The sequence below is a fragment of the Elephas maximus genome, chromosome 27 (assembly GCF_024166365.1).
Source record: "Elephas maximus indicus isolate mEleMax1 chromosome 27, mEleMax1 primary haplotype, whole genome shotgun sequence".
Lineage (NCBI taxonomy): Eukaryota > Metazoa > Chordata > Mammalia > Proboscidea > Elephantidae > Elephas > Elephas maximus.
The window spans coordinates 35,270,208-35,284,718 of NC_064845.1; the positions used below are offsets into that span (position 1 = coordinate 35,270,208).

At 38.1% G+C, this 14,511-nt stretch overlaps 1 protein-coding gene across 1 annotated transcript in view; it reads right to left on the reverse strand.

Annotated features, from left to right (window-relative positions):
* LOC126068264 (collagen alpha-6(VI) chain-like) overlaps window positions 1–14,511 on the reverse strand; it is a 32,372-nt gene that overhangs the window by 3,853 nt on the left and 14,008 nt on the right. Inside the window, exons 3-4 of the mRNA XM_049870705.1 lie at window positions 13,460–14,131; window positions 10,224–10,317 (exon numbers count right to left, since the gene is read on the reverse strand). Coding sequence (XP_049726662.1) covers window positions 10,224–10,317; window positions 13,460–14,131 — 766 coding nt within the window. The remainder of the gene's footprint in view (window positions 1–10,223; window positions 10,318–13,459; window positions 14,132–14,511) is intronic.

Sequence of the window (14,511 nt, forward strand, 5' to 3'; positions counted from 1 at the left end):
CTACTTGATTTTAATTATTTTTAATTTTTAAAGATGTAATATTTATACATGCAGAAGGATATATTATATATATTTATAGTATAGCTATAGACATATCCTGAAGTCTAATAGAAAAATAAGCACCCTGAACCCACTCTCCCCAATTTAAGTTCTAGGACACAACACCATCCCATCTCCCTGTGTGTTCCTCTCTAATCCCCTTCCCTAGCCGTCCTCTCTGAGTATTCTGAAACTTGGATTTGTAGAAAAACAAAAACAAAAAAGACACGTGGTGGCATTCATAGGCAATATGTGGTGTAGTTTAGCCTGTTTTATAAAAACTGGCTTCATACAGTTTTTTTTTTTATTGTTGTAAAAACGCATTTGCCAAGACAGCATTTTTTTACATGTGCAATTCAATGGCACCAATTACACTAATCATGTTGAGTATATAGCCTTTGGAGACTTGCTTTTTTTCACTCTTTTTTTTTCTGTAAGAGAGTTCAATGTCGTTGCATGTACTTTAGTTTGTTAATTCAGCTAGTGTCTTCTATTCCTTTGTGTGTGTATTACCACAATGTAGTCATCTATTCTGTTGATAGACATTTGGGGTTTTTCCAATTTTTTTTGCTATTATGAATGATGCTACTGTGGACTTTTTTTTTTTTTTTAATATACTTGCAAAATATTTATTGATTGCTGACTGGATGGAGGCAGTCATTTTAATAATACTGGGTATGCGGTTTGGGGGCTTTAACGCATGGGGCCACAGCATCAAGGTTTCAGTAATCCACTGTGAGGTGCCACTTAACCCTTCCTATTTGTCTACTTGAGAACAGGCAAAATTGGTTTGCTAAATGGAGAAGTAATGGGGTAATCATCCCTTTCTCTAATTAGGTCTTTTTTTTCTTTTTAATTAAGGTATTTTACTGTGTTTTCAGTGAAAGTTATGGACATTCTTGTACATATCTTTGGGGCCCATGTGCAAGAGTTTCTTCTCTAGGACATATAGCTAGGATGGGAACTTCTCGATCATAGGATATGCATATTTCAGTTCTAGTAGATATTGCCAAAAAGTTTTCCAAAGTGGTTATAACAACAACAACAAAAAATCCCAAACCCATGTCCATCGAGTTGATTCCAACTCTTAACAACCCTATAGGACAGAGTAAAGCTGCCACATAGGGTTTCCAAGGATCACCTGGTGGATTCAAACTGCCAACCTTTTAAAGGTTAGCAACCTGAGCTCTTAACCACTGCACCACCAGGGCTCCCAAGTGGCTTTGACAGTGGTTAAGCACTCAGCTGTTCCCAGCAGTTTGAGTCCACCAACTGCTCCTTGAAAACCATATGGGGCAGTTCTACTCCATCCTACAGGGTCGCTATGAGTCAGAATCAAGTTGACGGTAGGCAACACGTTTTCTAAGAGTATATAAGAATTCCCGTTGCTCCACATCTTTGAGACATTTGGCACTGTCAAGCATCTTAACTTTTGCTAATCTGCTGGGTATAAATGGTATCTGGTGAATTTTCCTAATTACTAAGAAGTTGGGCTTTTCCATAGGTTTACTGGCACACTTCTGTGAAATGCCTGCTCACGTCTTTTATTATTAAATTTTTTTGGTAATAAAATTATTTATAGTATTCTTACTATCTTTTTGATTCCTGGTCTATTCTTTTTATTTCCCCAATATTGTTTCTTTAGATCTTTTCTTTTTCCCTCGCTGTAGTTGCAATTTGTCTATTTTAATTAAAAAAAAAAAAAAACTTTTACCTTTGTTTACACTCTTGTGTGTTAATTAAAACTGTTCTGTTAAGTTCTACTCTTATTATCTTCTTTGGGTATATTATGTTTTTTTCTTACCTAACATTTTAAGTACTCCTAGCGACCCTATAGGACAGAGTAGAACTGCCCCATAGGGTTTCCAAGGAGTGCCTGGCGGATTTGAACTGCCAACCCTTTGGTTAGCAGCTGTAGCACTTAACCACTATGCCACCAGGGGTCTCTATGAGTTGGAATTGACTCGATGGCACTGCGCTTGGTTTTTGGGTTTTGGTAACATTTTAAGTGCAATGTTCAGCTCATTAGCTTTTAGGGTTTTAAAAAAATTCCTAATATAAGAATTAAGACTAAAAACATTCCTAAATGAAGACTTTTGGTGCATCCCATAAGTTTTGACAGGTAGCATTTCCATTATTTTACAGTTCTAAATACTTTTCAGTTTTTATGATGATACTTTTGTCCAATTAATTATTTAGAAAAAGATTTTTAATTTTGAAATGTATGGGCTTTAAAACAGTTGTTAATGATTTCTAACATAATTGCATTGTGGTCAGATAACGTGCTGTGTATGCCACCAGTTTTCAGACTTGTCGACGCTTGCTTTGTAAATTAAAAACTGCGCAATGAACACCTGTAAGCTCTCCACCTTGACTCAACAGTAGTTAACATTCTATATGTTCTTTAGAAGGATGGCTAATTTTTCTGTGCAGCGTTAGAGGTATGAGTATTAAACCAAGTTTGTTATTTATTTAAACTTTTTTTATCTTTACTAATTTTCTTGTCTGCTTGACCTATCAATATTCAAACTGGTGTATTGAAATCTCTCACAGTAATGATAACTCAGTGGCAATTTCTCCTTGTAGGTTTTCCGTTTTCACTTTTTATATTTTAAAGCTATTCTATTACCCTCTGATAAATTTAGAATTGTTATATTTTCCTCACAAATTTAACACTTTGTACTCATGTACTGACCCTCTTTATATCTAAAAAAACGACTTTTTTAAAATGCCTTTGTTAAAACATACTTTATTTGATATTAATATATCCATCGCGGTCAAGTCGATTCTGACTGACAGAGACCTCAGAGGGTTTTCAAGGCTGTAAAACCGCACGGGAGCAGACTGCCACATCTTCCTTATGTGGAGCTGCTAGTGGTTTCGAACCTCCACCCTTTCAGTTAGCAGTTGATTACTTTAACCACTGCACCACCAGGGCTCCTAATTAGCTGTCCCAGTTTTCTTTTTTCTAACTTTTTTTAATATTTGCCTGGTATATCTTTTCCATCACTTTACTTTCAGCCTCCCCATTTCCTAATGTTGTGGGCATGTCTCTTGAAAACATTTAATACTGGATTTTGTTTTCTTTTTAAAATCAACTCCATCAACCTCTGATTGTAACTGGCATGTTTAATATATGTATTTTTATTGTGATTATCAATATATTTAAATGATTTGATTCTGTATCTTATTTTTTGCCTTCTATTGGTTGTTCTATATATTTTTCCTTTCTTGCCTTTTTATTTAAAAATAGTTATTATGTTGTTTGTTTTTATTTCATTTTCCCTTTTGGTAGTTAGCTACTTTATATTTTTCTTTTTAATGTGTGCCCTTGAAATTTCTAATGCATTCATTGTTGTTGTTGTTAGGTGCCATCGAGTTGGTTCCAACTCATAGCGACCCTATGCACAGCAGAACAAAACACTGCCTGGTCCTGAGCCATCCTTAGAATCGTTGTTACACTTGAGCTCATTGCTGCAGCCACTGTGTCAGTCCACCTTGTTGCGGGTCTTCCTCTTTTCCGCTGACCCTGTACTCTGCCAAACATGATGTCCTTCTCCAGGGACTGATCTCTCCTGACAACATGTCCAAAGTATATAAGACGCAGTCTCGCCATCCCTGCTTCTAAGGAGCATTCTGGTTGTACTTCTTCTAAGACAGATTTGTTCGTTCTTTTGGCAGCCCATGGTATATTCAATATTCTTCGCCAACACCACAATTCAAAGGCATCAATTCTTCTTCAGTCTTCCTTATTCATTGTCCAGCTTTCACGTGCATATGATATGATTGAAAATACCATGGCTTGGGTCAGGCACACCTTAGTCTTCAAGGTGACATCTTTGCTCTTCAACACTTTAAAGAGGTCCTTTGCAGCAGATTTACCCAATGCAATGCGTCTTTTGATCTCTTGACTGCTGCTTCCATGGCTGTTGATTGTGGATCCAAGTAAAATGAAATCCTTGACAACTTTGATCTTTTCTCTCTTTATCATGATGTTGCTCATTGGTCCATTTGTGAGGATTTTTGTTTTCTTTTTGTTGAGGTGCAATCCATAGTGAAGGCTGTGGTGTTTGATCTTCATTAGTAAGTGCTTCAAGTCCTCTTCACTTTCAGCAAGCAAGGTTATGTCATCTGTATAATAGTTAATGAGTCTTCCTCCAATCCTGATGCCCCGTTCTTCTTCATATAGTCCAGCTTCTCGGATTATTTGTTCAGCATACAGATTGAATAAGTATGGTGAAAGAATACAACCCTGATGCACACCTCTCCTGACTTTAAACCAATCAGTATCCCCTTGTTCTGTCTGAACAACTGCCTCTTGATCTATATAAAGATTCCTCATGAGCACAATTAAGTGTTCTGGAATTCCCATTCTTCGCAATGTTATCCATAGTTTGTTATGATCCACACAGTTGAATGCCTTTGCATAGTCGATAAAACACAGGTCAACATCCTTCTGGTATTCTCTGCTTTCAGCCATATCTGACATCAAAAGTGATATCCCTGGTTCCATGTCCTCTTCTAAAACCAGCCTGAATTTCTGGAAGTTCCCTGTCGATATATTGCTGCAGCCGTTTTTGAATGATCTTCAACAAAATTTTGCTTGTGTATGATATTAATAATATTGTTCTATGATTTCCACATTTGGTTAGATTACCTTTCTTGGGAATAGGCATAAGTATTTTTAAGCAAATAACAAGCACCTTCTATATTTGTTTGCCAGCCACTCCTTCCCCCGTGCCACGCAAGGCATTTTCATAAGTGCCGCTATGCCAATTTTTTTTTACATATTGCTGTAAAAAATTAGCATATCATGCTTACGGAAAAAAAATACCTTGGGAGGGGAGGGAGCAGTTGGCAAACAAATGTAGAAGGCACGTGTTATTTACGTAAAATATGGCAATTCATGATGCTCAGCATCTTTTATTTATTTGTTGTGCTTTTGATGAACGTTTATAGAGCAAATTAGTTTCTCATTAGGCAATTAATACACATATTGTTTTGTGGCATTGGTTGCCAACCCCACGACATGTCAACACTTTCCTCTTCTCCACTTCGGGCTCCCCATTTCCATTCGTCCTCCTTTCCTGTCCCTTTCTGCCTTCTCATCCTTGCCCCTGGGTTGGTGTGTCCATTTGATCTCATATACATGGTTGAGCGACATGTATTATTGCTTGCTTTATGGGCCTGTCTAATCTTTGGCTGAAGGGCGAACCTCAGGAGTGACTTCAGTACTGAGTTAAAAGGGTGTCCGGGTGTCATAATCTCGGGGTTTCTCCAGTCTCTGTCAGACCAGTAAGTCTGGTCTTTTCTTGTTGAGTGAAAATTTTGTTACATTTTTCTTCAGTTCTGTCTGGGACCTGATATCAGAACAGTTGGTGGTGGTAGCTGGGTACCATCTAGTTGTGCTGGACTAAGTCTGGTGGAGGCTGTGGTACTTGTGGCCTATTAGTCCATTGGACTTATCTTTCCCTTGTGTTTTTGGTTTTTTCCATTCTCCCTTGCTCCAGATGGGGTGGGACCAGTGGAGTATTTTAGATGGCTGCTCACAAGCTTTTAAGACCCCAGACGTTACTCACCAAAATAGAATGGAGAACATTTTCTTTATAAACTATTTTATGCCAACTGATCTAGATGTGTCCGAGACCATAGTCTTTGTCAAGCATCTTTTAATGTGGGTATTGGCCATTTATGTATCTTCTTTGGAGAAATGCTTACTCAAGTACTTTGCCCATTTTTTAATTGGGTTGATTTTTTTGTTGTTGTTGACTTGTAGGAGTTCTTTATATATCTGAATATTAAGCCCTTATTAGATGCATGATTTCCAAATATTTTCTCCCATTCCATAGGTTGTCTTTTCACTTTCTTGATAATGCCCTTTGATAAACAAGAGTTTTTAACTTTGATGAAGTCCAGTATATCTATTTTTTCTTTTGTTGCTCATGCTTTTTGTGTGGTATCTTGAAGTCCATTGCCAAATACAAGGTCCCGAAGATTTATCACTCTTTCCTTCTAATAGTTTTATGATTTTAGCTCTTATATCTAGGCCATTGATGCATTTCAAGTTAATTTTCACATACGATGTGAGGTATGGGTCCAAATCTATTCTTCTGCATGTGGAAATCTAGTAACCTCAGCATCATTTGTTGAAGAAACTATTCTTTTTCCATTAAGTGAATGAGGCACCCTTGTCAAAAATCAGTTGGTTTTATTTCTGTTTTGTCAATTCTATTCCATTGGTCTCTACATCTATCCTTACACCAGTACCACATTGTTTTGATTACTGTAGCTTTGTAGTATGTCTTGAAATCGGGATGAGTATGCCTACTTTGTTCTTCTTTTTCAAGATTGCTTTGGCTATTCAGGGCCCCTTGCAGTTCCATATGAATTTGAGGACCAGCTTTTCCATTTCTGCAAAAAGCATTGTTGGAATTTTGATAGGGATTGTGTTGACTTTGTTAATGGTATTAAGTCTTTCAGTCCATAAACATGGAACATCTTTCCATTTAAGTCTTCTTTAATTTTTTTCAATAATGTTTTCTAGTTTTCAGTGAACAAGTCTTTCTCCTCTCTGCTTAAATTTATTTGTAGGTATTTTATTCATTTAGATGCTGTTATAAATAGAACTGCTTTCTTAGTTTCCTTTTCAGATTATTCATTGCTTGTGTATAGAAACACAACTGATTTTTGTGTGTTGATCTTGTACCTTCCAACTTTACTAAATTCAATTATTAACTCTAGTAGCTTTCTTGTGGATTCTTTGGGATTTTCTATATATATAGGATCATGTCATCTGTGAATAGAGATAGTTTTACTTCTTCCTTTCCCATTTGGATGCCTTTTATTTATTTTTCTTACGTAGTTGCTCTGCCTAGAACTTCCAGCACAATGCTGAATAGCAGTGGTGAAAGCAGGCATCCTTGTCTTATTCCTGATCTTAGGGGAAAAGCTTTCAGTCTTTCTCCATTGAGTATGATATTCTAAAACAAAAACCAAACTTGGTGCCAAAGAATTGATTCTGGCTCATGATGACCTTTGTGTTTCAGAGCAGAACCGTGCTCCATAAGGTTTTCTAGGCTGGGAGTTTTCAGAAGCAGTAGCTGTGGATTTTTTTGTAAATACTCTTTATCATACTGAAGAATTTTTCTTCTATTCCTAATTTGCTGAGTGTTTTTTTTTTTTTTTTATCTTGAAAGGGTGTTGGATTTTGTCAAATATCTTTTCTGTATCAAATGAGATAACCATGTGTTTTTTTCCCCCTACATTCTATTAAAGTGCTGTATTACTTTGATTGATTTTCTTATGTTGAACCACTTTTGCATTCCTGGGATAAATCACACTTGGTCATGGTGTATAATCCTCGTAATATGCTGTTGGGTACAGTGTTATAGTATTTTGATGAGGATTTTTGCATCTACATTTATAAGGGATATTGGTCTGTAATGTTCTGTGGTGTCTTTATCTGGCTTTGGTATTAGGTAATGCTGGCCTCATAGAATGACTTAGAAAGTATTCTCCTGTTTTTTCAAAGAGTTTGAGAAAGAATGGTGTTAATTTTCTTTAAATGTTTGGTAGACCTTACCAATGAAGTCATCTGATCCTGGACTTTCCTCTCTTTGAAGGGGGAGGTGGTTGTTCAATGTCTTTTCTCATGTTTATATAATTAATCAGAAATATTTTATCAACATTTATACTCTTGGTACAACGGTTTTCTTCCAAAACTACCAAGTGACAGATGTTTTCTTTCCATAGCTTTGTGAACAAGTACAGCTTTTTTGTAACATCACAAATTAGATGTTACTGTTATTTAAAAAGACATTTGTTTAGATTTACCTAAATATTTACAAATTTTACTATTCATTCTTGCTTAATGCACCTCAGCTTCCTTCTGTGGTCTTTTCATTTCCCTTCAAGTGTTTACTTCAGAAGATTTTTTTAAGTAAAAGTCTTCTTGTGCTGAAATATTATTTTTGTTATCATTCATTTGATTTGTCTTTGTTTTACCATTATTTTGAAAAGCAGTTTTTCTGAGTACACCATTTTAAGTTGATAAAATTTTTCTTCCACCACTTTGAAGGCACTCACTAGCTTTGTGGTTTCCAGTGTTGCTATTAGGAGTTCAATTACCAGTCTAGTTATAGTTTCTTTGTAAATGATCTGCTTTTTCTTTTTGGCTGCCCTCTTTGTCTTGGTGTTCTACATTTCCCTACACTATGTATAACTTGCTTTCTATTATTTATCCTGCCTGTTATATCTTGTGCCTTCTTCATCTGTGAACTCATGTCTTTTATAAGTTCTGGAAAATTATCATCCCTTTATCTCTTTGAATAATGCCTCTCACTCATTATTTCTATTTTATCTTTCTAGAATCTGATTGGCTATAGGCCAGACATTTTTGTTCTGTTCTGTCTCTAAACCTCTCATATTTATCATCTATGCATTTTGAATAATTTCCTCAGCTTTATTTTCCACTTCACTATGTTCCTCTCAGATGTGTCTATTATTCTGTTTAACCCATCTAGTAAGTTTTCCCAAGTTAATTTTTAATCCGAAAATTGTTAAATTCACAGGAAATTGGAAAGAACAGAAGAACCATTATCTGTATATCTTTCACCTAAATTCTCAACTGTTTTCATCTTGCTACTTTCTATCTACACACACACGTATATACGCACCTCTATATATATACATACATATATATACATACATATAGAGGTGCGTATATACGTGTGTGTGTAGATAGAAAGTAGCAAGATGAAAACAGTTGAGAATCTAGGTGAAAGATATACAGATACAGATAAAATTTTTTTATTTTATCTATACATGTACATATATATGCACACACACACACTGTCCTATTTCCCTTTAGGAAAACCAATTGAAAGTAGGCTGCAGCCATCATACATGTTATTTTTAAAACTTCAGCATGCCTCTCTCAAGAACAAGGACATTTCTCTTATACAACCATGTTACTATTACTACACATAAGAAAATCAACGTAACTGCAATATCATCCAACTTAGCATTCACACTCAAATTTCCCCAACTGTCCCCCAAATGCCATTTTTTTCATGTCTTTTCTTCTGCTTTAAAATCTAATCAAGCTTCACATTATTACATCTGGAATATATGTCTCTTTAGTCTCTCCCATTCTACAAGAGAACTCCACATCTCTCTGTTCATGACATTGAAACCTGTGAAGACCATAGGACAGTTGTTTTGAAGAACATTTCACATTCTGGAATTGTCCAACTGTTTCCTTCTTAGTAGACTTGGGTCAAACATTTCCAACACAAACCTTACGTAGGTGTTGTTCTCCTCCACTGCATCGCATCGGAGGGAACATAAAACCAGAGCTGGGTCAAAGTGGGTACTGCCAGACCACACCATGTAAAGGCACATTTTCCTCTTCGTAGTTAATAAGTAATATATTAGCAGGGTTTTGAGGCTATATAATAGCCTGTTCCCAAACAATCTTCACCCAATGGTTTTAGCATCCTTTTAATGACCCTTGCCTGGTTCTGTTATTATACTAGGGATTAAAAATTGGTGATTTTCTGATTCTACATTTATTAGCTATCATTATTCTATAAAGAAGAACTTTTCCTCTCCTTTCCCTTTTTTGGGCATCCCTACAGACTTGCGGATTTTAAAAATTCAGTGTGTTATTCAATCTATTACTATCATTAGTCTTTCTGATGTTCCAATTGTCTACAATTAGGCCAGTAGGAGTTCTTTCAAGATAGCTCCTTTGATCTTTTGACAAGACATGTAAATTTTACTCCTTTTCTCTTTCTGGCACAAGTTGTTCTAGGCTCACATTGTGCTTTCTCTGCTACAGCCTAGAAGTGCATATTTCTCCGGGAAGTCCTGGTTCCTTTTGGTGGGGAATGGTATTTAGAAACCAAGATCTGATCATTAGGTGTGCTCATTGTCACTAGGCTGTCCCACTGGGTGTTTTATTTCAACAATTAGCTTTTCAATTTTAAAAAGTTCTGTTTGGCTGGTTTTCAGACCAACCTGTTCATTCTGAGTATCTTTTGTTCCCTCACGTTGTAAAGTAACATCACGTAGCACGAGATTCTGCCTGAATAGAATGGAAGAGGAGAAGGGGGGAAAGAAAGAAGGGAAAGAGGCGAAGGAGACAAGGGCACGTTCATTTATCAACACCAAGCAAATAATACCTTTGCAGCGGCTGTAGAGGCTGCTTTGGGTCTGCAGGGCTGAGTTTATTGCACTTTGTTTTGAAGCCTATTGGTGGATATTTATTGACTGCACCTAGGAAGAGAGAAGTCTGCGGTGAGTCTCTTATTCACAAATGTTAACATCCTGCAAATCTGCTCCGTATGCCAAGTATCACTTCACTGTTCTCAACATCCATCAGAGAAAGATGCCAACTTTGGTGGCCATATGAAATAAAGGCAGATTTCCCTGGGGGAATCTCTAGATCTGAGATTAGAAAACACATCTCTGCTGAATTTAGAGGCAGAGAATTCAATTAACTTTCCAATAAGATGCCCTCAGCTGCAAAAGGCAGTCAAACATTAGAGATCAGAGCCAGTCCTAAGGTTCCAACCTCTAATTGCTGTGAACTAATCTGAAGTTATTTTTTTATTTGCTCCTTTGCAATATCAAAATGCAAAGGAAAAGGATATTCCATTTATGGTCTTTGTATCGCTAACAACAGTCGCGACAGAGCCACCTTGGGTTTAATTCATTAATGGCTCATTTCATTTGGAAGTGTAAGAGATTAACATGGTCCACATAAATTAATTTTTCAAAATAATGTCACAGGCCTCTTCCTATACCATTTAAAATTTTGATATCCATTTTTAATAGGAAACCTTAAGAACTGTGTTATATATTTCCTTGGAGCATTAAATTGATCAGACTTGTTAAACACCCTTGAATCTCTTCCTGGTGACTCAGAGCCATCCTAAGTAGCAAGTTTGCTCTGGGCTGTGATACAGCACTGTCACGGGAGCTGCTGCAGTAGGCGGAGCTGTGTGCTTCAAGTGAACGGCCTAAAGCCGTGATGCTTTCCTTTGCAGGCATCAGGCTGTTTGTCAGCAGTTTTGTTTCTTGTAGGAAATGCGTTGATTCTGACGTGGACTGTGCTTGCTAAACTGTTACAGCAGTGTGCTAAATAAGAGTCACAACAACTTAGGAAGTCAGAATATAATTCCCAGGAGGCCAGTGACCGTGTCTGTTTTGGTCACTCTTCGACACCCAGTACCTGGGAGAGTTAGTGGCTCAGAGTAGGTGCCTCATAAATACATGTTAATGTTGAATGGGTGCGTGTGTGTGCGCCTGCTATTGAACCAAGTGTGTAGGCTTTAATATGATTATGCCAAAGCCTTTTTTGATTTCTTGTACTTTCATGGTTATGTTTTAAAGATTGGAGATTTCCTGATACCTAAGTTCTAGAAAAGTGGTGTTTAACTGCATCATGGTTATAGTTTTCAAAACACTTTTATGTATCCCTCACTTACCCCGTATAATTTTATTTCAAGTCTCTTCCTGTAGTTGGACTAATTACTGTGAAATACCGTTATGAATGTGGGACAACCAGTGAAGGAAATTCCATCTTAAAGTTCCTTCCAATTTCTTGCCACATAGGGTCGCTATGAGTCAGATTCGACTCGACGGTACTGGGTTTGGTTTTGGCTTAAGGAGTGTTTCTTCACAAGTTTTTCAGAGTCTTGGGAGGTGTTCTTTTGTTTTACCCTTGCAAATGCCTCTGGTTACTTCCTTCAGAATGTCCCCTAGCCCCCCTTTTTTTCCTTCTTTTTTTGTAACTCCTCGTTCTGGTTCCTGTTCAAGAATCAACCAAAACCAAACCCATGGCCATCAAGTTGATTCTGACTCATAGCGACCCTATAGACCTGCCCACCAGGGTTTCCAAGGCTGTGATCTTTACAGAACCAGACTGCTACATCTTTCTTTTGAGGAGCAGCTTGTGGGTTTGAACCGCTGACCTTTTGGTTAGCAAACGAGCATTTTAACCACTGCACCAACAGGGCTCCTTATTCTAGAATATATCCACCTAAATTTCATTCTGGAAATTTCAGCATTTCTCAAACCTTAATGTGCCTATGAATCACCTGGGAATCTGGTTAAAATGCAGATTCTGGTTCAGAACGTCTGGGGTGGGGCCTGAGATTCTGCATTTCTAACCAGCTCCCAGATGATGCTGATACGGCTGGCCCTACGCTCAGATTCTGAGAAGCAGTGGATTAGAAGACACAACGTCAGCCCCATCAGCAATCTCCCAGGGCTCCTCAGACCTCACCCTGCAAACTGAATAATCTGCGTCTGCATCCTTCATTGATCTGTAATGTAATGTCAGCGGCAGTTCAAGACACAATCAGGACCTACTTGTGCTGTCCTGGGTGCTCTGTTCCCTGTGTGCCTATATTTCTTTATCTGAATGTCAAGAGTTCATTCACCACGAAAATGTTCAGAAATCCTATTATTGTTGTTGTTAGGTTTCGAAGAGTCAATTCCGACTCATAGCGACCCCATCTGACAGAGTAGAACTGCCCCATAGAGTTTCCTAGGCTGTAATTTTTAGGGAGGCAGATCACCAAGTCTCTCTCCCTCAGAGCTGCTGGGTAGATTGGAATCACCAACCCTTCAGTTAGCCGCCAAGAGCTTAACTGTTTGCCCCACTGTTTGCCCCAGTGAGGGCTCTTTTCAGAAATCCTACTGAGTGCTTTTCAACTTCAGAGTCAAAGCAGAACAGGGCTTCTTTTTATGCACCCTGTTGCATCCAAAGTGGATTACATACTTCCAAGGCGAACTCAACCCAAGAAATGAAAGCCCATGTTTTTTTTATATGGGCACAAATGACGCTAACTACTGGCATCATAGAAAGTCATTAACGAGACTGAGAAAGTTTTGCAAGTCTGTATCTCTCATTCTGACAGGTAAAATGGTATCCGCTAATACTTCAAACTCTGCCTTCAGGACTTGGAAAAGCCAAGCCAAGGATTGTTTATTTTAATTTTTCTTTGACTCTCTCTTTTGGTGTGTTAACTGATGAAACTTTCCATTGAAGGGCGGTGAGCTATTGTTACATGGCAGGGTTTCGTACTCTGTAGCTCCAGCCCAGAGTGTGACCTCACAAACCCAGACTGCACTGCTGCATGTAGACAGATGAGTGAACAGCTGCTTATTATGATTGTCTCTCTGTGGGAACCAGAGGCATAAAAAAGATGAGCCAGAAAATTAAATGCTTAGGAAACAGAGCCTCTCCCCTCCCCAACTGTCCATCATGACATATTTTCCTTTTTGACCCTGTGGCACCCTTGAAAACAGAGGAAAAGTTTCCAAGAATCCAGCTGAACTCATCAACCTGTCTTTTGGGAATACCAAGTCTACTCTTAATGTGCAGAAAAGTACAGATTTTATGACTTACGCCTGAGCGAGTTTATAAAGGACTTCACAAACTTCACACCGTATCTGTGGTCAGGTTTATGAATTCGGCCAAGCTGGACCAAGTGGTGATCCAAAGGGTAGCTGGCTAGATCCTCCAGTTCCTTGTCATTCCAAGCAGGACCAAGGGAAAACACAAACAGGGCATAGCCCTGGCATTTGGCTCGCAAGGATTCCTTCTTTAAGGTTTCCTTGTCCAAGTGGCTAGTTTCTCCAACGGATACCACAAATATGACTTTGTTTCTTCTCAGGTTGGGTGTATGTAAAAAGACATTGTCTAGAGTCCACTGTAAGGCGTGACCAATGAAACGGTCTCCATTTAGTTGTTGAACTGACTCTTCCAGGTGCCTCTTCATGAGGCGTTTACTGTTGTAGGTGGTAAGGTTGAACTCAGTTCTCACGGGACTCTTCTGAGTGTTAGGTATGAAGTCAGGGGGAGCGTGGCTCAACAGGGCTACTCGGTCTCCAGTGATGGAGGTCATGGGTTCAGGAGTAATTTCAAAGTGATCTAACAGTGCTTCCATGAAGGCTCTTATGTCTTCAAAGTCGGCACTTCCCACATTCCGAGAACCATCCAGAAGGAAAGCTGCATCCACGTAAGACTGCACAGGGGGTGGTCTGGCTTGACTGCAAGAAGGATCCGGTTTGCATACATCTGCCAACCAAAAGTCACTTGGGGTTACTAAGTAGAAATGGACAGAAAATGAAAGATAGCATCTCATGTATTTGGCATTTGAGAACTGCATAGCCTTTGATGTTAAAATAGTTGCTAAATGACTTTAATATCAACAAGACTTCCTAGCACATGGTTTGCACCTATATTCAAAAAGCACTGACATTATACCCAGCCTGAGTCTTATACTTACACTAAAAATCAGGCTGTTTTCAACATCAACTTCATCTCAGCTGAATTTTAAGCTTACAAAGATTTAAATGGACAGTGTATCTCACCCACACACGAATATACTGTATCACAACATAAAAGCTAATAATTTCTCTAGATTGACAATACACGTGTTAAACCAATGGCTCTTA